We start from the raw sequence: 26,943 nt of genomic DNA, 5'->3' as shown, positions 1-26,943 counted from the left end.
AGAGAGAGAAAGAGAGAACACTCTTTTCAAGACAAGATTTTGTTGATGTTGGCAAGAAAAAGCTGATGTGACCACTAAACCTTTACCCACATAAATCCGGAACAAAAAAAACCTAGCAACGGTTTTTTTAACCGGTTGCATGGGGTGTGAATAAGAAGGTTTGAATTTATGATGCTTTTAAGATGTTAGAAGGTTAGTTTCCTTTATTAGAATACTCCTGAGCAGCTATGGCAGTGTTCCCATGGCAGATGTCTCATCTGATAAAGGACCTTTTTGAAAAAATTAAGGTGTAAGAAACTTGTGATAGAGAGAGAGAGCATTTAATGGAATGAGAAGGATCTGACCTTTCTTGGAAAATGAGAGGGCCATAGTCTATATAATATGACAACTTCGTATTCGAGAAGGAGACCGTAACCTCCTTTTCTCGCCACCTTTGGCACATGTATTTGTTTATTTGATTAACCCTGAATTAAGGGTGTCAATTTTGGCTCCAGCTCGGAAGCTCGCTCGAGCTCGGCTCGGTAAAAGCTCGGCTTGAATCCTAAACGAGCCGAGCCGAGCCGAGCTCGTTAAGCTTAATGAGCCAAGCCCGAGCTAGGCCGGGCTCGGCTCGTTAAGGATTTAATATATTTAAATATATATTATATATTAATATTTACACTAAAAGGGTTGTCCAGCGAGTGAAAAGGGGAGGCAAAATATGTCACTTCTTTTTTGGAACCCCATTTGTTACTTGACCAGCCCCTGTGGTGTAAAAAGAGTAGTCAAATTACACTAGATAGGGCTATCCAGGGAAGATGAGGGGTGTGAATATATGATTGCCCTTAATATAACCCGAGCTAGGTAAGGCTCGCAAGCCGAGCAAAGCTCGAGCCTGGTTCGAGCCCGAGCCGAGCTCTTGAGCTTAACGAGCCGAGCCGAGCTGGGCCAAGCTCGGCTCAGCTCGTTTACACCCCTACCCTAAATGGACTACAAGAAAAATATTTATGACAAAAAACATTTTTCTTGGATTTTTTTCTTTCCATGATTTTGAGTATTCTTAATTCATGAGTTGTAGGGAGGGACTTATGTCACAAAAAATAGAGACTAGTTCAGAAATGGAAGAAAGGGGGGAAAGTGAGGAAGAAACAGATGTAGAAATAGAAACAACTTCTGAAACGAAGGGGAGTAAACAAGAGTACATACCACTCAGCCAAAGAAAGATGATGGAGAGTTGACCGAAATGAGCACTAAATGCTTTTCGAGAGATCTCCTCCAAATCACTGGTATGGCTATCGAAATCGTGAGCATTGGCATGAGGGAAATGTTGTAAGGGAATTGCTAGCGTCCTTCGCAAAAGGCATTTCGCGGGTGGTCTGAAGGATATATTTTTGTAAAGGGAAATGATATATTCACCCTTTTTTAGTTGGGACAGCCCCCTCTAGTAGTGTACAAGAGGAGTCATAAATATACTAGAAGGTGTTGTCCCAAGTCATAAAAGGGGGGAATTTATCACTACCACACTCCCTGTAGGATGATTCGCACCCCATTTAACATGAATTGTTGGGACTTTGAACGCTTTTTTATGCTGTTTGACGTCAATTCATGTTAAAGAGGTGCGAATCATCCTAAAGGGGGTGCGAATTCATCATCTCCCTTTTAGAAATATTTTTCCTTTCCATCTCTTTGCTTGTCTTTTCCTTTCCATTTTATGTGTCTTTTCAGCTATGTTTCTTTCAATGCAAAATCGGGGTTCAACAAATATTACATTTTCTGTCACTAGGCGTAAAATTTGTTTTACATCCATTTCATGTTGAAAGAAACAAAAGGCGTAGTAATGCTGAGGAAATGGGGTGGAGGTATCATTTCTTTATTTGATCATAGGAAGTGATATCTCAGCCAATGTTTCCAATATTTGCACCTTTGTTAGATTTTACCAAGTAATGACTGTATTTTCATCTCTTTTGTTTGTCCTTTCATGAAAATGAAGTCATTTCCCTAAAAAAGACTAACACTAGGGATGAAAGAAATGCTGGGGCAAGGGAGAGAGATTATTATTTTTCCTATTTATTATGAGAACGACTAGATAGAGACTCACCATATATTAATCAATTCTAACGATCGATTTTTGGATCCCACATGCGTACATGCATGTATGTGTGCGTAATTGAAATTGTTGGTCTTGTAAATGTATGTGGCCAAAAAGATATCCCTCATGTAAGATATAAACATAAACTAGGGACAAGGGCATATAATTTTTTATGCAAGATAATAAATGATACCTCTACCCCTTATTCTGGAAACATAGCTCGAGAAAATAATTAAATAAATGATACCTCCACCCCTCGGGTAAGATATGAACATAAACTAGATAGTAGGGCTGCAACAGGGTTGGGTTGGGTCGGGTTTTACAAAACCCTAGCCCAACACTGGATCCTATTATCTCGGCCCTGACCCTCCCTGACCCTGAGTCGGGGCCGGAAAACCTCAACCCATTACCCGCCCTACAGGGTATTGTGCTGGCCTTGGCCCGCCCTAATTGGGCAGGGCCGGGCCGGGCCGGCCCTAATTGTCCCTAGTGCAAATACCTGTTAAGAGTGCTAAAAATAAAGCAACCACTTATCATATGGAACAAAATGATCAATAAACAGAGAAAGGGAACAAAATACGACAATATGAATTCAACAACATGACGGGCAACAGAGATAATTAATAATAATAATCTAAAGAAACATCAATCCAAGATAATAGAAAACATTAGCAAAAGAAACATGCCCAGATGGTTCAATTCGATAATAGAAAACTCAGGGTCTGACCGGGTCAAGGTACCCGAGGCATTAACCCAAAACCCACCCGACCTGAGTCAGGGTCTAAAAAAATGAACCCTAACCAACCCTCAGGGTTAGAAAATCCAGCCCTGACCCTGTTCAGGCTCAGGGCAGGTGAGGGCTTTCAGGGCCAAACTTGCACCCCTACTAGATAGCCCCAACATAAACTAAACAGCTCTCTCTCTCTATCTCTCTCTCTCTCTCTCTCTCTCTCTCTCTCTCTCTCTCGGGGAATATAGATTGGTAAATGATATATTTGTCTCCTTTATTGCTTAGGACAGCCCCCTCTAGAGTAAAATAGGAGTCATAAATACACTAGAGGGGGCTGTCCCAAGTAAAATAGGGGTGAATATATCACTTATCTTTGAAAAGGTGAAACATAGTAGTTTAAAAAGAAAAATACTTGCAACTACAGGCCGAGATCATACACTTGGGTCTACTTTATTCGGAATCCAAACCATTCATTAGTTGATTAGTTGGGCCCAATGTAACTAGCCTTGCCCAAATAATGTTCTCCATAGGACAATCCTAACCCTCCAATTAATCTATAGAAGGATGGCAACATATATAAACCTCTACTAGGATCATCTATAGAGATGATTTTATCGGAAAGGCCTATTTGCACCCAAGAAATAAACATTTGGGTATTCGAACAAGGTGGGTCCCAAAGAATTTTATAATAAATATGCATCATGAGACGACTTAAATGATGGGTGGCCCACTCGATAGGATGATCTAAAACGTGAGTTTTTTTTTTTTTTTTTTTTATTTTAAAGATTATGCTTTTATGTGGAGTCTGCACATAGATTACGTTGTAAAGAAAAATTATACTATGGGTGGTTGTACAAACCCGTATTTTTCAAAATGTACGGTGCGGCCCACTCCATCAGATGATCTAAACCGTCCATTTGTTGGGCCACATCGGAAGTAGGTTGTGCCCCAAAAATTATTTACATAGTATGATCCAAACCCTCCGATCTATTGAAGTTTTCATAATGTGAAGTCCATCTATAGATTGGATGGTTAAGATCATCCTACGGAAATGATTTTTAGGGCATAGCCTATTTACGTTGTGGCCTAACAAATGGACGGTTTGGAACATCCTATGTAGGGGGCCCTTCCCTACTTTTAAAAAAATATGGGTTTGTATGACTAGACCCGGCAAAATGGCACCCGTACCCGCGGGTACACCCGGCCTGTAGCAAAATTTGCAGGTACGGGTACCAATTTTGTTACCCGCAAAAAAAAAAAGACCCGCACCCGGCTTGCACCTGTGACCAGCAGGTGGGTCTGGGACGGGCCCTGGTACCCGCGGGTTCCCCGTCAAAACTAGGGTTAGCTTTTTTTCTTTGTTTTTCATTCACTAAAGACTAAGCAAAGAATCAATCAATAAAAAAAGACTAAACATTTCATTCACTAAAGACTAAACAAAGAATCAATATTACTGCTTAGTCTTTGTTTAGTCTTTTTTTATTGATTGATTCTTTTTTGTCCTTTTTTATTGATTGATTCTTTTTTGTCTTTTTTTTATGGAATAAAAAAAGACTAAACATTAATATTGATTCATTGTTTTTTCTTTTGTTTTCTCTCCTTCCACTCGAGTCAAGCAGCCACGAAAGTGACGAAACCCTAGCCTAACCTCTCGAGATGACTCATATGATGTGTTTTCATTTAAAACACATAAGGGGGCTTCTACATCATGTTTTTAATTCCAAGCCTCTTTTTCATTAAAAATAACATCACAACTTATGATCAATTTTTTGGAAATAGGATCATAAAGTCGGTACCATTTTGTCTCCACACTATAGCCAACAAAAATACACTTTCTACTTTTATCATCTAACTTCTACTCTATGGAAATCGAAAGAACTTCTACTCTGATACCACTCTGTAGAAAAAATAATAATAAAAACAATATATAAGAAAAGGAAGAAGACAAACTTTCACTGACTTTTTGTTTTATTCGTTCATCTCATAAATCCTACGTTACACCATAGCACTATATATATATATATATATATATATATATATATATATATATATATATATATATATATATATATATATATACTTGTTGCTATACGGCAACACTCCAAAAAAAAAAAAAAAAACTCACGTTTTCACTTTCCTAATTCTAGCTAAATTCTAAAAGTACTATTATTGATAAAAATAACACAAGAAGCCTTCACTTTGGAAACTCCCAACCGACTCAACACAACTTTCCTAATAATAAAAAATTCTAAATTTTGTTTAGGTGGGCCCCAGAAGTTACCACCGTTTGAATTAGTTTCCAACAACTCTTTGGTTTCCCGAAAGAATAATAACATCTTAGATGACTATATATGTTTGAATTACTTTGGTTTCCCGAAAGAATAATAACATCTTAGATGACTATATATATAGCACTGATTTAGCTTCTCATGTTAAGTATTAGGTAGTGAAGACCAGATACAAATTGGAGCTTGCAGAGATGGAACAAGAAAGAACAATGGAAGAAAGAAGAGATTGGGTAGTACAATTTCAGGAGCGACATCAGTCCATCGATCTATGGAATGAGAATCTCTGGAATAAACAATGTATTTACAGAGTGCCGTCGTTTATGAGAATTCGCAATAATGTAGCATATGACCCGCATTTCGTCTCCTTGGGTCCATATCATCATGGAGAAGCGCGACTTATGCCCATGGAGGAACATAAGGTCAGAGCTGTTCCTCATTTCCTCGAGAACACCACACAGAGCAGGTGTAACGTTCGTAGCAACCGAACCATACTACTTGAGCGCTATGTCATTAGTTGAGGAAAGTCGGTCACTCACCAAGTCAATCGAAAATTTCTATGCTTGGTTCAAAGATCAAAACCTTGACGACGAGAAAGAGCCTTAACATATAACTAAGAGAGAGACCCACAGTCTCGTAGCGACCGTTAAGCTCGGAGCAAGAAATAAGGAGCCATTGCGGATGATTTAGATAGAGGGTGTAGGCAGAAGCTTTCCGAGTCGGGGAGTGTGTATCTGTATACACACACATGTGGATGCATATATATATATACACATGTAGAGAGAGTTTTTATATGGTGTTCGAGCGTTCATGCACATTCAACTCTTGATATTTGATCCTGCGATAGTTGACTATCTCGGAGGTTTTCGTTTGATCAAATATCAAGGGAGGCACCTATGTCGTACCCTCATACGTGCATGAACGCACGAGCACCATAGGACGGTACTAAATTCGCCCCGTTAACAATGAAGATTATTAGCTGGTACTTGACAACTGAAAAAATGCCACATCTAGAAGAAAATTTTATTTATTTAATAGAAAACATGTTCAAATTAGTTCTTCTACTAAACATAGGTGAACACGTCTTGTCCAATGCTGCACAGGTGCATCATCTTAATAGATGGGGTTTCGGCCAAACAACGGTATCAATTTATCTTGCAGTTGAAATTTGGGAATTGGAACCTCTTCTTGAGGATGAATAGGGTGCTCACTGTTCCCCCACATCCTCACCTTGAACACCACCTTACGAAGGTTATTTGAATTTCAGCCCCTCTAGCTTCGCCATGATTGCCGACACCAACCAAGTCAAAATGAACATGATCTTGCCAGGTCTAGTTTCAATACGACAACGACAAGCTTTTAGGGTAAACGCACTAATAGTAATTAAGGTGCATTATTACAAAAGTTGAATAGATAACTAGTACCAAATCTTACTCAAAAGCTTATCTACAAATTCCTCAATATTCTTATCTGAACTTCCACCCTTTTCTAATGCCTCTTTTGCCAATTCCCTCCATTTACAAGCATTCCTCTTAATCTCTTCTGCTCTTTCTCCCTCCATCACTGCTCTTATAGATCGCTCCACTTCTTCCTTTCTTACAACTTTTTTCTCATCAACCCTAGCTTTCAATCCCACACCCCACACCTCCCCCACATACTTAGCATTAGTGGGTTGGTCAGACCATTGTGGCATGGCCACCATTGGCACTCCTAGGCTTAGTGCCTCCAATATAGAGTTCCACCCACAATGTGTCACAAAGCAACCCACGGCCTTGTGAGCCAACACCTCCGGTTGGGGGCACCAACTCACCACTATCCCCTTCTCTATTCTCTCCTCCACAAACTTACAAGGTAGCTTGTTCTCCTCTGACTCCCTCACTACCCACAAGAAGTAGTAATTTGTCCCTCTAAGCCCCCATGCCAATTCCTCCATTTGCATTGCTTCTAATTCTGCTAGGCTTCCAAATGACACATATACAACCGACCCAATTGGCCTTGCATCTAGCCACTTCATGCATGTGTAACTATTTGGGTCTCTAAGGTCGACGCCGCAGTGGTTGTCGCCATTGATGAGATTGTCTAAGTATACAGATGGCACCGCGGGCCCGATCGTCTTTACTCGCAAAAGTCCCTCCATCCAGCTTACTACCTTGAGAAATTACATGACAAGGTAAACTAGTTAGAAGATTTTTAAGAAATTTCATGAAGGGGAATGAGATTCCATGCCTTTTCTAGCATTTCACCTCGTTTGTTTTTCTTTGTTCATTATGGCTCTCTCTCTTTCGATGTAAAATATGTGTAAAACAATTTTTAAGCCCCCTCTTCCACATAAAATGGGTGTATTATTTGTTTTACACCCATTTGTATGTAGAAAGAAATGGTCGTGTTTCTTTGGACATATATATAGAGGGTGTAAAACAAATTTTACACCCATTTTCCACCCATCGGGTGTGAAATTAGTTTTATACCCATCAATATGTAGGAAGAAATGGCTCTATTTCGTTTGACATAAAATGGGTGTAAAAATAAAATTTTGTGTTTCTTCCTACATACAAATGGGCATAAAACAAATTTTACGCCTATTTTTCGCTTAAAATGGGCATAGATACGCCAAAAGTAACCAAGTATAACATGGAAATCATTTCCTAGAAAAGGAAAAAGAAGAAGAGTAGAAATATCATTTCCCTTGAATGAAGCATTGAATCAAAGGTGAATAATTTGTATTTGACACTTTTGGAGTCTCAATCTGGACCGTTCATGTTGACTGGACGATCATAACCATAATAACCGGATCCTTTCTAGTTGGATGGCAAGCTCGTTTCCCTGAAAACTTGCTTCCGATGCTATTTTCTTCTCACTTTCCAAATTTAGAAGAAGCGTGCTTCCCAAATGCTTCCTACATGTTTCTTTAAATTTAGAGTACGCTTCATATTCAGGTGATTGTTTTTTCTTGAAAGAATATTTTCTCCCTTTGATAATGTTGATGGATCGTATTTGAGAAACAAAGTGCATTCAAAACCTGGAAACTCATCTTAAGATTCGAATGAAAATTATGTGGATCATTTTCCAAAAGCTTAACATTAAATATACATGAATAAAACAGTTAGTCTCTATTCATTTTGAGTCCAGAACTCATTGGACCTTGTTCGTTTTGGATTCTTAGAAGTCCAAAATCTGATTATGGGACTGAGAATTGCATTTAATTTTGAGTCCAATAATCAGTTTTGGACTCAAAATCAATTCTCAAAATTCAAAACCAACCGGGCTTTTTTGGACTCAAAACTGGACCTTATTGGACTCAAATTCAATTGTCTAAATCCAAAATGAATAAGGCCTTAGGATTGCTTGGTCAAATCATTATAGCATGGCCCATTGTCTTGGATTTTGAGAACAGATTGTAAGTCCAAAACTGATTATTAGATTCAAAACCAAGGTCCTAATGTCTTTGATTTTTGAGAACCGATGGTGAGTCCAAAAATCAGTTTTGGACTCACAACCAGTTCTCAAAATCCAAAGCAAGCTGGACCTTAGTAAGACAACCTCATAATACAATTAAGGGCCTATTTGTTTTGGATTTTAAGAACTGATAATGACCCCAAAACTGAGTATTGGCCTCAAATTTATGTTCAATTTTGATTCCAATAATCAGTTTTGGACTCACAGTTGGTTCTTCAAATCCAAAACAAACAGGGCCTAAAAATCACTATCCCATATCCAACCAAAGAAGTATAATAAAATTAAGACCCACCTCACCTTCCAGCATCTCAAAACTGTTAACAAAGACCCAGTCTGCCTTCTCCAAATTAGAGAACTGTTCCAAAAGAGACTCCAAGACAACTGGGTAGGATTCGGGCGCTGAAACAAAAGATGGAAGGTCTGATATGCCCAAATGAGGCAACCCAGATGCCGAAACTGGTGTCCCTACCAATTCCGCAGCCAGCTTTCCTTGGTGCACAAGATAGTAGATGGCATCCACGGCGCACGACTGCGTGAAGAAAGGCCCCCCATATAGGCCGAGTCGCTTGGCCACGTCGAGAGCCCAAGGAATAATACTATCATAAATGATGCAAGAGAAATAATCCTTAGAGTCACATTCATGTTTCTCTATAAAACTGGCTAACATTTGTGAGCCATGGGTAAAGAAATGTTTGAAGTCAGCTGCACCTTCTTCATCGCAGATAGGTTCGACCTTGACGAAGCCGTGCCCGAAATGCATCAACTTTGTAATGGACATAGTGGAGGCTAGTGTGACCTCGAGGCCTTTAGAGGCTAAGCGTTTGGCAAAGTGGAGCATTGGGTTTGTGTGTCCTTGGGCAGGAAAGGGGAGGACTAGAACATGGGGGGCTTTATCTCTTTTCTCTTTCTTCTCCATCCCTATATAATTTTTTTTTCTCTGAAGTCTATATATTGTTGTAGACTAATGTGAATAAGGGAGGAGTCACATTTTATAGGAGTAGAGGGAGATTATTTTAATTGACTCCAGTTGTCTGGTTTGATTAGTTTTAAGTCTCTGTGTCTTTTCTTAATGGACTAGAGAATACTGCGGCTAGAGTTAGAATAATTGTGCCTTGGATTGTCCTAATTTTTTATTTCCTTATTCGCCCTCGAAAGAGTAATGGAGGGATAAGAAATTGAAGAAACCCTCCAAGATATCCATTCTGGCTTCAGTCGACAAAGAATCCTACTCATCTAGCATTTTGCGTCTGTGATTTTATGGATTTGGGTTTCTAACTTTTCTGAATTTTCATTTAAGAACGCCTAAGTTTTTCAGAATCATTAACTTAATTTGTTGATTTCTTTGAATGTTTCTGTTATAACCATAGATAATATTAGGGCTGTTGATGGACCCTAGAGGATCTGATGTATCCAAAGGATCCAATGTTAATGAACTGGATTTGGGCATAACAATTCGATTCGGACCATGTTCGTTGAATCCGTATCCTAAGGTCTGAAATTATTTGGGATCGTGATCTAGACCTAGCAATAAAATCCGATAGTGCGTCTTAGATCCGAATCAATGGTGTCAATATGGAAAATGCCATTAGAGTTAGGGAGATGATTTTTTCACAAGCCCCCCACCCAACACAATTCACGTTAAGAGGGGGGCGCATTATCCTTAGGGGGGATCATCTCCCTTAGAGATAATATCAATTGCCTCCGAGAGAACCTAGCAGGTTCAGACAAAATGGAGTTTCTAAATCTATGCATAAGATAAGCATAAGATGCTTGTTTGGGGTTCCCATGTCAATACCCAGTTCTTTAGCATTTAACATTTGGAAGCCTTTGTTATCTTTTCTTTCTGATTCACTCTTTGATTCTATTTATGGTGTTCCAAGTGTCGCAGCCAAATTCCCCATCTCTTTCTTTTTCTACTGAAGTGAATTATTAGCTACTGAGGACTCTTTCTCCATTGGATCCAACCTCGTGTAAATCGGAGGTCAAATGAAGAAGTTAGGATTCCTCAAAGATGTGAAAAATCGGCAAAATCTGCTAATTTGCGGTGTTGGGGAAAACCTCAATTTTGCGGATTTGGATGCCCGAACATAAGGGTTTTAACGCCTGAGGGGGGGTTTGCACATGCGAATTAAGCTAGCCTTAGCCAATATGATTCACTTTACTCACATCCAATTATATTTGAGCATTAATTAAGCACATGCCCAATTAATTCACTTAAGTCCCAACCAATAGGATTTAAACATGAATTAACCAATAAGCTTTAAGTATTAATTAAGCACATGTTAATTAAAACAAGTACCCACCATAATATAGAGCATCTCCTCCTTAGTACATGTTTATGCACGCTAGCTATGTATGGTGCACCTCCTTCCTGTATGTGGATCCAATCCATTCCACGAGTACGATCAAATCTGAAACTCGGATTGTCTAATAATCCAAAAGGGTCGAGCGAGTTGTGAGTGGGATCGTCGCAGGGATCCAATGGTCATTCTGGTAGGGCCCACCATCTGCCCAACTGCGATTTCAAGTAATGTAGTTAAACTACGATTGCATTAGGCAAGTGGCTCCCACCAGAGCATTACCCTGAATAAGACCATCAGATCTAAATACCCCATGCACATCCAATGTGCATATTCTTCTTCCAATCCTACATTTACCGGGTTAGGTCCTAAGAGGGTGGACATCAATTATCCCTGGGCCCACTCAATGGTATACCTTTCGATCTATCAAGCTTGGGCCTGCAAATGCATTTGCAAATACCTTTTGAAAACAATTAATGCTTTTCAGAAAACCTTTGATAAATAATTTATCAAACAGACTGGCTAGTCATTATTTAAAGGGCGTAGTTGAGATCGGAAGTGTAAATAAACTTCCTCTACAAGAGAGGTGGAGGATTCCTTGTTGGGAATAGCTATTGATCTCATGAGTTTACCCGATGACCCAGTGCTACCCTCTGGTAATCCTATTTGGACTACAGTTAGTTAGACCAAAGCCATAAGTTGCGTCCACAAACCAAAACGACCCCTCAACTCTAAGGACATTTTCAAGGGCCCTGTTGGACAAAATAACCTTATCCAAATCCATGTCCACAGGTTATTCTATAAAGTGAGTTCAGTGCGTGATCCAATCATCGCACCCATTCCACCTACTTAGGGTCAACTACCCCAGTGACCAAGATAGGCCACCCCAATGCGTGTATGGAGACAGAATCGATGTTGGCTGTGTACAGGTACGAGATGTCCAATCTCAACTCCAACCAGGAACATTATAGGTCTGCAATGAACTGGATGGCCATATCTTCCTGCCACATAATCTCTACGTGCATGACCTATCCTATGATGTTACCTAAGGATAGACGTGCGTCTAGAAGCGCATCACACACTCCTGTAAGTACCCAATAGATGCCATAAGTCAATAAAGCATAGTTTCAATACGACAACGACCAGCTTTTAGGGTAAACGCACTAACAGTAATTAAGGTGCATTATTACAAAAGTTGAATAGATAACTAGTATCAAATCTTACTCAAAAGCTTATCTACAAATTCCTCAATATTCTTATCTGAACTTCCACCCTTTTCTAGTGCCTCTTTTGCCAATTCCCTCCATTTACAAGCATTCCTCTTAATCTCTTGTGCTCTTTCTCCCTCCATCACTGCTCTTATAGACTGCTCCACTTCTTCCTTTCTCACAACCCTCTTCTCATCAACCCTAGCTTTCAATCCCACACCCCACACCTCCTCCATATACTTAGCATTAGTGGGTTGCTCAGACCATTGTGGCATGGCCACCATTGGCACTCCTAGGCTGAGTGCCTCCAATATAGAGTTCCACCCACAATGTGTCACAAAGCAACCCACGGCCTTGTGAGCCAACACCTCCAGTTGGGGGCACCAACTCACCACTAACCCTTTCTCTATGGACTCAAAATTAAGGTCCTGATTGGTTTGGATTTTATGAACAGATTGTGAGGACAAAACTGTAATTTTGAGTCCAATAATCGGTTTGGGGCACACAATATGAACAGGGCCTTAGTAAGACAAGCTCATAATCTACGGCCTTGTTGTTTGTCTCAGATTTTCAAAACTGATTTGAGTTGAAAACCAATTATTGGACTCAAATTTACATTTAATTTTGAGTCCAATAATCAGTTAGGACTCACAGTCGGTTCTTAAAATCCAAAAAAAAAAAACATAGCCTGAATAATTTTATCCCATATGCACCAGAAAAAAAATTACAATAAAATTAAGACCCACCTCACCCTCCAGCTTCTCAAAACTGTTAACAAGGACCATGTCTGCATTCTCCAAATTGGAGAACTGATTCAAAACAGACTCCAATATAAATGGGTAGGAGTCCGGCGCCGAAACAAAAGATGGAAGGTCTGATATTCCCAATTGAGGCACCCCATGCACCATTTGGGGTGTCCCTACCAATCCTGTGGCCACCTGACCCTGGTGCACAAGATAGTAGATGGCGTCCACAACACACGATTGAGTGAAGAAAGGCGCCCCATATAGACCAAGTCGCTTGGCTACGTCGAGAGCCCAAGGAATGACACTGTCATAAACAATGCAACTAAAGGGACTCTTAGAGTCACATTCATGTTTTTCTATAAAATTGGCTATCATTTGTGAGCCATGGTCTAAGAAATGTTTGTAGTCAGTTGCACCACTATCGCAAATGGGTTCGACCTTGACGAAGCCGTCCCGAAATACATCAACTTTGTAATGGAAATAGGGGAGGCTAGTGTGACTTTGAGGCCTTTAGAGGCTAAGCGTTTGGTAAATTGGAGCATTGGGTTTATGTGTCCTTGGGCAGGAAAGGGGAGAACAAGAACATGGGGGGCTTTATCTCTTTTCTCTTTCTTCTCCATACCCATAGAATTTGTTTTCTGTAGTCTATATTTTGCTGTAGATCAATGTGAATTAGGGAAGAGTCACATTTTATAGGAGTAGAGGGAGATTATTTTAAATGACTCCAGTTGTCTGGTTTGATTAGTTATAAGTTTGGAATGAAAGAAAAATCTAGAATTTCCTACTTTTTTATACATCCAAAAAGCTAACTTGAACCAACCCTTTCAATTTTTACTCAAAGGGGCCTTCAACTTATGGTAATATCCCTCTAAGTTAACCTTAATCATATCATTTGCCTCTAAATTGTGAAAAGAATAAATTTTAATAAGAAAAAGATTTCCAGTAGAAATATTTTTCTTGCAATCCAAACGAGGAAATGCCAAAGACTTCTTCACCACTGAAAAGAGTTGTGGAGGTATAGGAAATTGCCAAGATCTCCATTTTGGCCTCGGGCGACCAAGAATCTCACTCATGGGCTATCATTTCTATCATTTCCATGCTATCCTCATCTAGCATTTAACTTTTCTGAATTATCATTTAGGGCTGCGATGTGGGTCCAAAGGATACAATGTTAATGGACAGGATTTGGGTAAAACAATTGGATCCGGACTGTGTTCATTGAATCTATATCCTAAGGTCTGAAATTATTTCGGATCGTGATCTAGATGGTGCATCTTAGGTCCGAATCAATGGTGTCACTTTCAAAAATACCTTGGTATCAAATGCCTCCCAAGAGAACCTAGCAGGGTCAGACAATATGGAGTTTCTAAATCCATACATATACGAAGAGCATGAGACGCTGGTTTGGGGTTCCCATGTCAATACTCAGTTCTATAGCATTTAACATTTGGAAGCTTTTGTTATCTTTTCCTTCTGATTCGCTCTTTGATACTCTTTATGGTGTTCCTAGTGTTGCAGCCAAATTCCCTGTCACTTTCATTTTCTACTGAAGTTATTATAGCTGCTGAGGACTCTTTCTTCTCATGTTGTTGTTATAGATATGGATTATAAAATTCAGAATTTTACTTAAAATTCAAGATATGGATTGTAAAATTCAGAATTTTAAACAACTTTCAAACTAAAACCTGGATTATAAAATCCACGTATCCAAACAGCCCCTTGGTTATTTCACCTCAAAATCTTAACCAATCTAGAAATACAGATTATGCTCATCCAGCTCATAAAATCCCAAAACTTTGGACCATTAGTTAAAATGAGTATAATTCTTATCTACCTAACCAAAACCCCTATCTTCACTTTTACATAGCTAAACTCACCATCTAATTACTTAGGTCATGCTTGGCAGAGCTTGTTGGGGAAGCCCAGGCCTCTAGCTTTCGGCTTCTAGGCTTTGGGTTTCTTGAAAACCTAGCTTCCCGCCGAAGTTCGTTTGTAACTAGAGAATTGGAGTTGGATTCACATCGAAGATCGAAGGAGCTCGCACCAACTTCTGCATGAAGCAGAGGCCTCCAATTTCCAAAAAAACTAACATCTGCTCTTTCCGGGAAGCCATTTTCAGTGAAAACCAAGATGCCAAATGTCCTGGGCTTCTCGGGAGCAGCTTACATACTCAAGAGGCCCAATGAAACGGGGCCTTACATTCATAGTTTTCTTTCTTTCTTTTTTTTCCAATGGAAAACACTTCTAAAATGGGATCCTATTCAGAGATAAAGACGATGGTGAAATGACCTTTGATTTGGTCATTTTCACTTGATTGTTTGCATTTTGCGGAGATGTGAGCTCACTTGTCCTCGTGCGCATGTGTCACATCAAAGGACATCATCTATTTTTTTTCAAACGAAATTCCATCTCACTAGCAGCCCTCTTTTTCAATTAAGGCTATTACCTTGAATATACATTTGTACTCTGAAATGCATATAGAATTTCAAAGTGAAAGAACCTCATCTGTCATTCACAAATCAATATTGTTCATATGGTAGCTCAGTAGTATAGCACCTAGGACATGAATAACACTGGGTTCTCTTTGTTCCAGACTTTCACACAAGTTTTAGCCAATCCACACCAACACAAGTTGTTTTACTCTTTGGAGGAACAATACCTAACCCCGAGGATGCTCCAGAATCTTTTTGATTACTCGTTCGAGAACTACAATCTTTGGCTCTAGAACTGAATCATTTCCTTGTATCTGAGAATAACTTCTTCCTCGGAGGAAGATGATCAAAGAATTCCCGATCATGGTCCTTGCGGAACGGATCATCCGTATAAATAGATTTTTTTCGTTATTTTCTCATTTCATCATTTAGGGATCATTTCTATTTGCATGGTCTCATGATGAATCATTCATGATTGGCCAGGTCATTGATACGAAGAATATCCAAATACCAAATCTGTTCACTATGTGACCTATGAGAAGTCCTCTTTCCTGTTGTCGAGTTCATCAATCGTGACCTCCTACCTCTTTTTGCAGCATTTATTCTGCAGTAGTTTCTTAGTGGAACTACATTTGTTTAGCAGTTTGGACCACTGTTTTAAAACAAGGATGTGGTCAAAATGAGGCCAAAACAAATCCTAGTCGACTCAACACGGCACAGTCGACCACTTGATCGAAGCGGCTGAGTACTCGGATGCCACGGTCATAACTCGGGAGAGTCAATGGAATTTTGATGGACTTTATAGGGCAAAATACGAACTTGGACAAGAATGCGATCACAGTAAAAGGGAGGTGACTCGGGGAGTTCATGATGACGCGGGGGAGTTGAAACTATGGTTTGGACATCCTATATCTTCAACTCTTCTCAAGTGGGTCCTAATTGTTGCATATCTTCTACCACTTGTGACTTGCAATGCTTCCTCTTGCTTCAGATAGATTTAGTAGTTCACAGCATACTATGAAAACCTTGTAACAAGTCTAGGTACAGTCACTGCTACTACTATAATAATCATTCTTCGGCAAGATGCCAACAATCTATAATTCAAATGGTATATAGGTAATTAAATTTCTAATTACCTGTATTCATCTGTTAAACTCTCTATCAGGAGTAAACATCCATGGAAATGCATTGACCATTGGGATCCTTGTCCATCTCCAATCAAATCAGATTTAGAATAACTTTTAAGGAGAGATCGATCGGTTACTAAGTATATGATCTTGCCATTACTTGTTTAAGAAACTGGCCCATTGACTATGGTAGAGTTGATGTTTGAAAGCTTGCTCAAAGAAATAAGGGATTGTCTATCAGGAGAAAATTATGCAAGGATTTTCCAATTTGATGAGAGTTTTCTTTGTATGCAAGGCAACTTTGGTATTTTTAACTGCATCATAAAATCCCTATAGCTTGCACTTACTGTTTACTACAAACACCCTTCTAATATCAATAAAACTCAATCATTCACAGATTATCAGTTTCTCTTTTCAACTCTGAGAACCATGTCTCTTTTGAAGGCCTGTAAAAAAACACTTCCCATGTGTGCACACTAAAAGATTGACATACATGATTTATTGGATTCCTAGAAGCAAACTCTTGGCTAATGAAGGAATCATTGTTCCATCTTCACCGGTCAATGTGCAAACAGAAAGGAGCTGTTGTTAACAACTACCAAGGCTCCATCACCATTGCCACACCTCCTTAAATTTCTTTAAAAGTTCTACAAAAACTTAAGTTATGGATAGTTTCCACTTTTTTAAATTGCTACTAACATGTGAGGCCAAGCCTAGGAAGGGTTATACCATGAATTGATTGTAGGCCCCGCACTTCAGCATTACGGGACAATGTTTAATTGTGTCTACACTAGCTTTCGATTTTTTAATTTAATTTTCTTTTCTTTTCTTCACTTTCTATTTTGTTCTTTTATTATTTATAGAAATTAAAGTTAAGAACACATGTATACATTACTTAATGTCAGGTCTAGACTCTAGAGTAATCAGAGCAATACGATATGTTGCTGAACTCCATGTAACTCAGGAAAGAGGCAAACAAGAAGTAAAGGATCATGCCAAGAAGTAAGCACCTCACCTGTCAATGTATCAACAGAAAGACAATGAAATATGACTTAAAAGATTCGTCAAAAAATATTCTATTGCTATTTGTAATGCTAAGGGAGGAATCACCATTCTATCTTCACAAGTCAATGTACCAACAAAAAAGACACTAATTAAATTAACACATAGCTTCAGATTCCTCAGTAACTAAAAGATATATACATAATGAACATGGTTCTCCATTTCTACCTCAAGCCAGTGTATTTGGTTATCATTCCAGTCCAACAACGTGACTATTTATCATTTTAACTCTGTAGTCACCCAAAAACGGATGCAAATTGAAACAAATCCTTTAGTTCTTAGATATTTCATGCATTCTTGCCACTACTTCCATTCGTGATCCTCCAAAATCTGGATCTTCATATCATTGACTCATACGTTTACATTGACAGTTTTTCACCCCTAAACTAACCACCAAAAAGACTATGAAATTTTTTTTCTTGCCGTGTTTAAACAGGACTCTACTCTACCCTATCTTTCCATCCATTTACTCTTCCATTGAAGGTAGCAATGTGATCTTTTCTACTAAATGTGTCATACACAGCTCAAAAAACTTTAAAGAAAAATTTTGGAGCATTTGCTAGATTGAAACCTAACTACTTGTTGGAAGTTCTCAATAATATTGCGATACAAAACATAACTTCATTGCTATGAAACAGCCCTCACTTTGTAAACTTCTTAATCACTTCTCCTTTCTGTTTCTATTTGTTTTTAATGGGGAGGTTCGTATCTGTTTCTATTTGTTTATCATTAAAATATATAAGAACATTTTTCAGTTCTTCTCTTAGGTCCTTTCAAAGAGCTAATACCAAGAAAATTATCTAATAACATTTTCCAGTTCTCTTATACTCAGTTAGGATTGCAAGAAAAATCTTTCTGGCATAAATTCTTTCTCGAGAAACTGTTTTCCTTTCCACAATTTAGAGGGAGATTACATAACTATGGTTAATTAAGAGGGACAAGATAAAAAAATTGAAGGTCCCTCTAAATAAAAATTGAATAGGGTAAGTTCAACTTATCTTTTTTAGTGTAAAAAAGTAGCAAAATTTAGAAATATTTTTCCTTTCCAAACTTTTCCAGAAAATTCTTGCAATCCAAACATGGCCTTAGGTTATGTCAAGAGCTGCCAAGAACTGTTATTAGGATTCGACTGAAGGAAATCCCTAAAATCCGAAGCCCGGTATCGGTATTAGAACTAAAGAATTACTACAATAGGAAGCTAATACAAACAAAATTAGATTAAAATTAAACTAAACAGGTTGAATTGTACATCCTCATAGAACCCAAAAAAAACACCAATCCAACCTTTTTCACCAACAATATGATGAATCCGACAACAACCCATCAAACCTAATTCAAAAACCTAGATTTTTTCTACTCAAATAATCAAAACCCAGATGGGAAAAACCAAAATTCAAACCAATCCAACCGTTTTCACCAACAATATTATGAATCCCAGAACAACCCACCAAACCTAATTAAAAAACCCCAGATTTTTTCTATTCAAATAATCAAAACCCAGATGGGTAAAACCAAAATTCAAACCAATCTAACCGTTTACAACAAGAATATGATGAATCCCGGAACAACCCATCAAACCTAATCCAAAAACCCTAGTTTTTTTCTACTCAAATAATCAAAACCCAGATGGGAAAAACCCAAATTCTCCACAGAATCCAATCAAAAGCAACAAGAACAAACAAACGGACAGAGAGCCGTACCTCCAGCATCCGATTTTCCTACTCCAAGTTCATCTGCAGAGTAGATGGTGAGTCCATCTAGGGTTTTATGCCTCGGCCGAGGTTCTGGATTGAAAATTCCATCTCCTTTTGAAGAAACCTTGTTCTCCTTCTTGTTTTTCTTCTTTGTCTTTGTATCCTTCAGGGGTTTCGTATTCGCGTCTTTAGCTGCTTCTTCTTCTTCTCCTTTTTGTTTTGTGTCTGATTTTTTACTCTTTTTCTTGGAGGAGAAGATTTCTTCAATTTCTTGGCCTCGTTTTTGCTTTCTTGAAATGGCTTTTTGTTGCGTCGGAGTCGCCTCCGCCTCGGTAGTGGTTTTTTTGGCCATGGAATGAATTGAATATCTCTGGGGGTATGATGGTGGCCATTTGTTGCGCACTCCATAGGATGATCCAAACCGTCCATTTGTTCCGCCACATGGTAAATAGGCTACGGACTTAAAATCATTTCAATAGGATGATCTAACCCTCCGATCTATTGAAGTTTCCAAATGTGCAGTCCCTCAATCGATCGAGTAGATAACATATCTATATCTACTCGGTTGGCCTAGAAAACAAATTTGTGGAGGTTTAAACCAGTCGATTTTAAACCAGTGTTTTCACGGCCACCCATCATATAAATTCTCATCTTTCACTTACATGATTAAATGCTGTTATCTTATGCTTCAATTACAAGATCTGTATAGAGTTTTTGTACTATCACTTATAGCCATAAGATGCTATCATAGAAGATCTATGGTATTATAATAAGTCTTTAACAACTAATGAACAATTTAAGACTAAGGCACCATTAATCTATTCCGAAGAAATGTTAATCCTGATGATCCAAACCGTCCATTTGTTGCGCCACATGGTAAATAGGCTACCCTCTGAAATGTTTGCTCATTGACTTCTTCTATTGAACAACAGGGAAAAGATTAAACATATAACAAGAAGGGAGAAAAGATAACCATATAACAACAACATGAGAAGAAAGAGTCCTCAGCAGCTATAATAACTTCAGTAGAAAATGAAAGTGACAGGGAATTTGGCTGCAACACTAGGAACACCATAAAGAGTATGAAAGAGCGAATCAGAAGGAAAAGATAACCAAAGCTTCCAAATGTTAAATGCTATAGAGCTGAGTATTGACATGGGAACCCCAAACCAGCATCTCATGCTCTTCGTATATGTATGGATTTAGAAACTCCATATTGTCTGACCCTGCTAGGATTTAGAAACTCCATCTCATGTTCTCTTGGGAGGCATTTGATACCAAGGTATTTTTGAAAGTGACACCATTGATTCGGACCTAAGACGCACCATCTAGATCACGATCCGAAATAATTTCAGACCTTAGGATATAGATTCAACGAACACAGTCCGGATCCAATTGTTTTACCCAAATCATGTCCATTAACATTGTATCCTTTGGACCCACATCGCAGCCCTAATATTATCTATAGTTATAACAGAACATTCAATGAAATCAACAAATTAAGTTATTGATTCTGAAAAAAATTTCAGATTAGGCGTCGTTAAATGATAATTCAGAAAAATTAAATGCTAGATGAGGATAGCATGGAAATGATAGAAATGATAGCCCATGAGTGAGATTCTTGGTCGCCCGAGGCCAAAATGGAGATCTTGGCAATTTCCTATCCCTCCATAACTCTTTTGAGTGGTGAAGAAGTCTTTGGCATTTCCTTGTTTGGATTGCAAGAAAAATATTTCTACTGGAAATCTTTTTCTCATTAAAATTTATTCTTTTCACAATTTAGAGGCAAATGATACGATTAAGGTTAACTTAGAGAGATATTATCATAAGTTGAAGGCCCCTTTGAGTAAAAATTGAATGGGGTTGGTTCAAGTTAGCTTTTTGGATGTATAAAAAAGTAGGAAATTCTAGATTTTTTTTTTTCATTCCAAACTTTTCTTAAAATTCTTGCAATCCAAACAGGTTCTTAAAGTAAGGAAATGAAAATTGGGGCAACCCAAGCCACAATTATTCTAACTCTAGAGGCAGAATTTTCTTGTCCATTAGGAAATGACAAAGACTTATAACTAATCAAACCAGACAACTGGAGTCATTTAAAATAATCTCCCTTTTTTTTTTTTTTGAAATGGCAAGATGAATTCATTAAAAAGGAAGGGGACCGAGGTGGGCCTCAACCAAAATTACAAGAAAATAAAACAACAATAACAAGAAAGACAAATCTCAGGGAGGGAGGAAGTCAAACCACTCCAACTCCAACCTCCTAACCCCACTTCTAGCCAAGGAGTCCGCCTCCCCATTAGCAGATCGCCGAACATGATTGAAAACAATAGATGAGCCCGCAATTAAATCATCTATTTCATCAAAAATAGAAGAAAATCTCCAAGGAGGCGACACCAACCCCTTCAACCATTTAATCACATTCAAAGAATCTCCCTCCACAATAGTGATATCCATGCTATCTCTCTCAAGCCTTTTTATGCCATGATAAACCGCCCTCACCTCGGCCTCCGAGGCATTACAAACTCCAAGAGGGCCGGCAAAAGCCCATATAACTTCACCACAAGCATCCCGACACAACCCACCAACACCGGCCGGGCCCGGGTTCCCAATACTCGATCCATCAAAGTTAATTTTGAACATTTCAATAGGCGGAGCCTCCCATCTCTGAACAATCGGATGCCGGATCTTCCTACTAAAGCAAACAATCCTCCAACCCTCCCATAAGTCAAAGGCCGATACAAAACGGAAAGCCGGTGTAGACACCCCATTTTGACTGTACCCCTAAGCCCTCCAATTTTGAGCAGAACCCGACCAAATCAAACCAATAGGGTCCCAAGCTTCACCCTAGTCTGGATTAGGGTCTCTCCTAACCCCCTGCAAAATTTCATCGAGATCGGAGCTCATTTGCCTAGCAAAAAGGCTGAGAGAGTGTGTATAGTGCAATGAAGGGTGGCCCACTAAATTTTCATTTTCCCCTAAAATCCTTGTATTTTAAGAAAAATCCAAGTCAAATCAAGCCCCTAAATACCCATGAATACATTTTTAGAAGCCTTAAAACCTCAGAAATGCCCCGGCAAAGTTTCAGAAAAATCCGACAAAAAAATTCGGAAAAGACAAGTGGAGTTTGTACAGTTATCAAAGTGTGGGGGGTGATTTAGCCAGATGGGGTCGCGCATTCGTGCGCCCATCAAGCAGTAGTGCCATTATCAATCACCTTTTTTTTCTATATATACGAAAAAAGCCGAAAAAAAAAGAAAAAAAGAGAGAATACACTGTTCATAATCGGAAAATGAGAGAGAGATTGCAGAGAAAACCTGGGTTTTCCTCCGCCGGCATCTTCTCCGGCACGACTCCGATCCATCTCTGGTTTATCTCCGGCAGATCTCCCTCCTTTTCCTTCTCCGACACAGCACCGATCCTTTTACGACTCCGATCCTCCTCCGGCAAGCTCACAATAGCTACCGCTCATCTTCATACTCATTCTTCATATAAATCTCTGTTTTCTCATTTTATTTCTTTACTTTCTTGATAAAACCCTTCCTTTTCTGTCATTTTCCCCCAAATTCTAAACCGAAAACCTAAATCTTCGATCTCACTTTCCTCCGATCTTCTTCTCCTGCAAGACTCCGGTCGGTATCCTCTTGCCATTCATCTTCCTTATTCTTCCGTAGAACCTTAGGCTTTTCTCTATACCTTTTTTGTCAAACCCTAAATCTCAGATTTCTAACTCTTAACCCTAATCCTATTCTTCATCTTCTCCGATCTACATCTTCCGGTGAGTTTGAGCTCCGGCCGATCCTCTAAACTCCGAGAGAGATCTGCGATCTGAGAGCAAGAGAGAGAAATTTTTTCTTTAAATTTCCGATCCAAGCAAGGACTCTCTCATTTTCGTTCAAACAGGGAGAGAGAGAGAGAGAGAGAGAGAGAGATAGAGAGAGAGAGAGAGTAAAAAAGAGAAGAGAAATTCCCTTCTTCAAACCCTACCATTTTCCTTTCCTCTTCACCTTTTCTTTGTTTCTTCTTTTTCTCTGTGTCAATTAAAAGAAGCTGAAGCTCTGTTTTCGTTGAATATTTTCGTTCAAGTTTCGAATAAGATCGTTGATTTTGATTTTCCAAAGAGAAATTGCTCTATGAGATTTCAGGCTAAAATCACTTCAACTTCTGACCGACCTTTCGAAGATCTGATTTTTCTTTCAAAATCTTAGATTTCTTTCATGTTCTCTGTAAAAAAGAGTAGCTTCGAAGCCTATTCCATGATTTTGGGGTTGATAGAGCAGCATCATTTGAATTTTCTCAAATCCTCAGACAATCTATTTTCGCTCTCCCTGTTCTGAAGATCTCCAATTTTGAAAAGAGAAAGAGAAGATCATCATTTCCGGTTGGGATCCGGTTGATTTTGCCGGCTTCGGGCGAAAATTCTGAAAAGCTGAAAGAGAAGAAATCTTTGCAAATCCTTGGTCGATCTAATCAAATAAGAGTTCAGTGGCTCTGTATGGAATCTGGACATCATTTCTATTTCGTTTGATCTTGCTAAATCTCAGTACTTTGGAAAAGATCAGGTAAGTTTATTTGCTTAATAATTACTGTAATTGGAGTATGGTAATAAATTGCTAGAAATTTTGTCACTTCTTTAATTCATGCTATTGTGCAAATGCTTAAATCAATATTTTGCCAATGGAATGCTAAGAATTCTGGATGACGTATGTCATAATGTTCATGGTGATCATATAAACATGATAAAAGGATTGAGGCTAATTGTTTTTACAAATTCTGTTCTATGGGTGTCATATTCCTGTGTTTGTGAAATCTGATCTTATATATGTAATTTGATAGGCCCTGAACTTGTGCATATTTTTCAATTTCTTTTGCACCAATTCTAGCCTTGCACAGGGGCTACTGTGATGATAATGTCAAGATTAGTAGATCAAAATATTATAATATTAGCAGATCCATGTTTAACAGTTATATGGAGCCATTTTTGTCTTTTGACCCTCATTAGTTTATTAGAATTTCTATTTTGGGAACTATAATAACCTTTGATTAAATGTTATAAGGAACATAGGGAGTCTTAGTTGTACATTCTTCAGTGATATTGTGATGTGCTAGAATCAATGATACTATGATCTCTTCTAGAGATGCGGTTTTTAATTGGAAATCCCTTTTCCTATATGATTCTGTATAGATACATTTAGTTTTAAATCTTTTTAGAATTTAGACTTGTAGTTTGCTTTTATCTTTGATTTGTGCTTAGTGCATTTATCCAGACAGGTTGTCATAGTTGCATAGGGAAATTTTATTGATACATGTAGCTCTATGTTCAGTTTATCATTCCTTATAATTTTGTTATATCTATTTTGTTATAATATTTGTATCTAGAATGAGTATGAAATCAGAATATTATACCTTGCTATGGTAGCACCCCTATTTTCTTTCTCCTTCTTTAGATAGAAGTTTCTTAGCTTTTTAGACATCCTTTGAACCCTTGCTCTTCTTTATTGCAAAGGGCGATGAAGGAGTTATCCGAAGCCCATCTTTTAGGGTGATGTAAATATCATTTAATGTGTTTCTATAATCTGTTGGAAATTTAATATTTCTCTTTCATCTTATAGTTTTGAGTTAGATTCTGAAGATAAATGGATTATTCAGGTGTGATTATCTCAAAGCTTCTTATACTCATTCTTATTTATTTAAATAAATTGTTAATAGGAAGAAGGAGATCAGATGACTACTCTGTTCGATATTATCGACATGAGTACTGTCTGATCTCAAGGCGGGATTAGAAATATTATCATATGTATTTGATATCAGATGATTACTTTGGCATCATCTGATTTCATTGGAGTCCCCGTATTGGGGTTTGTGGTTGGTTTTGAAGTGTTTGATATTGTTTTTACTTTATTAGGCTATCCAGCGGCTGGTCTGGACTAATTAATGTTGTTTATCATTTTATAATTGCTATAGATCGTGTATTGTTTTATTGAAAATTTTTCTTTGTTTAGTACTTGATTTTTTTTAATAAGAATAGAATGGAATTTGTGATTATCTGGTAGACTTTCCTTCTCTCTTTGATAGACTAACACAGTCTTTTAGATTTTTGTTAAATTCTTTAGATATTAAAATTCCCTCTCGTTGCAAGGGTGATGAAGGCGTTAGCCCAAGCCCATCATTAGGGGACTCACTCAGTCCAAGTAGCACTCCCTTCTTTGCTTAAAAGACTTGTCCAAGTCTTTATGGTGTGTATCCCCTAGAAATTAGAAATCCATTCATTGCAAGGGCAATGAAAGAGTTCTCTAGAGCCCTCTCAGGGAGACAGGCTATGTCTCAGATAGAGAAAGTTGTATCATTTAGAGACAAGCTTTGTCTCATTAGTGAGTCCATCCTTAGGAGACATGCCATGTCTCGTCAGCACCTCTCTTGGAATTCATCTTTGTGTTTAGGAGACTTACCCAGTCTCATTCTTTTACTAAACCTCCTCTTTGTGCATCTTTTGGTTTTGGGAGAACACCTTACTCGGCTTGGCATCATACCCCGATCCTTATGGGTATTGGGTTGCACATTTGCTGCACCCTAGGGCTAGGTAGCTGTCCGGCCCGGCTGGGTGTTTTACCTTTGCTAAATATGTGCAAGGTCTCTTTTTCCTTGTTACTTGTGAGCTTTATCTTAGCTTGATAGTCTCACTAGCACCCTTCTTTATCTCATTTTCTTTTAGGAGACAGGCTTTGTCTCATTAGCACCTCCTTCTTAGAATCCTATTTTCAGAGTCAGTCTTAGCCTAGGAGTCTGTCCTTAGCTAGAGAGTCTGTCTTTCTTTCAGGAGTCAGTCCTATCATCGTAGGGGTTAGGATTTTATCCAACCTCTCATCAAATCTTGTGTTTTTCTCTCCGCTCTTGTAAGGTATAGGATGTTGTCCAACCCTTGCAGAGTTGTTATTCTGTTCATTCCCCCCGCAAAGCATAGGATGCTGTCCAACCTTTGCGGAATTTCAGGAGTCTGTCCTCCCCTTATGATGATAGGATTCAGTCCTCTTGCGTCAAAAACTCAAAAAACACTATAAAACAACCAAAATATCAAAAACATCTGAAAATTCAAATATCTCAAAAATCTTGAGTCATTAGGAGTAGTTAGGAAATCTGTTCCGAACTACGTTGGCTTGATCCCTTCCACAGGGTACGTAGTGCAGCTTGGGATCTTCATCCCAAGTCCAGCCAAACCTTTAAAAATAAGCATTTTAAATCTTTCAAAATTACAAAAAAAAATCTTTCAAAATATTGTTTTTTCGAAAGGATCTTCCTCTAGAGTCAGGAGGTTGTCCTAGTTAGAGAGTTTTTGAGTCAGGAGTTGCTCCCTTGTTTGTTGTTTGTTTGTTGTGTGTTTTATTTGTTTGTGTTAGAGTTAGGAGTGAGTCCTAGCTAGGAGTTTTACGCCTCCGTCCGGTCAGTTGGTGATCCACATCGCCAATTGATGACTAGGTCTAAGATGCGATAGATCCTACTGTTTTTCTTAGGATATACAGCCTAGCTACATATAGATTATAGGAACCACCTGCATTAGCTTAGAGCTAACCTGCATTTAGTTAGGGCATATAGGGTGTCCTAAAATCTACAATCCATTGGAATTTAAATAATCACACAAGAAGCTTTAAGAACTAGTCCGGTCTTTTAAATCGAGTCTAGGATAGAGGTCTAGATGTCTTAGGCATCATAGGTTAGAATAGGTGCGAAGAACTACGTTGCCTTGATTCTCGTGGAGGCGGGGATACGTAGGCTTCTTTGGATGAACATCAGATCATCTAAAGACTCGGGCCTAGGTATAGATTAGAGTTTTAGGGTTGTAT

The 26,943-nt window shown here is 38.5% G+C and overlaps 1 protein-coding gene and 1 pseudogene across 1 annotated transcript; both read right to left on the bottom strand.

Moving 5' to 3' along the window:
* Positions 1–6,105: 6,105 nt before the first annotated feature.
* On the bottom strand, positions 6,106–9,862 carry LOC143857972 (mogroside I-E synthase-like). The gene is made up of 2 exons (XM_077368539.1): positions 8,832–9,862; positions 6,106–7,232 (listed from the first exon to the last, which is right to left on the bottom strand). Exons 1-2 carry the CDS (start codon positions 9,453–9,455, stop codon positions 6,501–6,503), a joined length of 1,356 nt encoding a protein of 451 aa, XP_077224654.1. The 5' UTR covers positions 9,456–9,862; the 3' UTR covers positions 6,106–6,500.
* A 2,190-nt stretch (positions 9,863–12,052) lies between these two features.
* On the bottom strand, positions 12,053–13,168 carry LOC143857590 (UDP-glycosyltransferase 74F2 pseudogene; annotated as a pseudogene).
* Between the last annotated feature and the right edge of the window lie 13,775 nt (positions 13,169–26,943).

This window comes from Tasmannia lanceolata, unplaced genomic scaffold, assembly GCF_043159265.1.
Source record: "Tasmannia lanceolata isolate RefF3 unplaced genomic scaffold, GAP_Taslan_0.1 ptg000025l, whole genome shotgun sequence".
NCBI lineage: Eukaryota > Viridiplantae > Streptophyta > Magnoliopsida > Canellales > Winteraceae > Tasmannia > Tasmannia lanceolata.
This window is presented reverse-complemented; position numbering and strand designations above follow the sequence as displayed.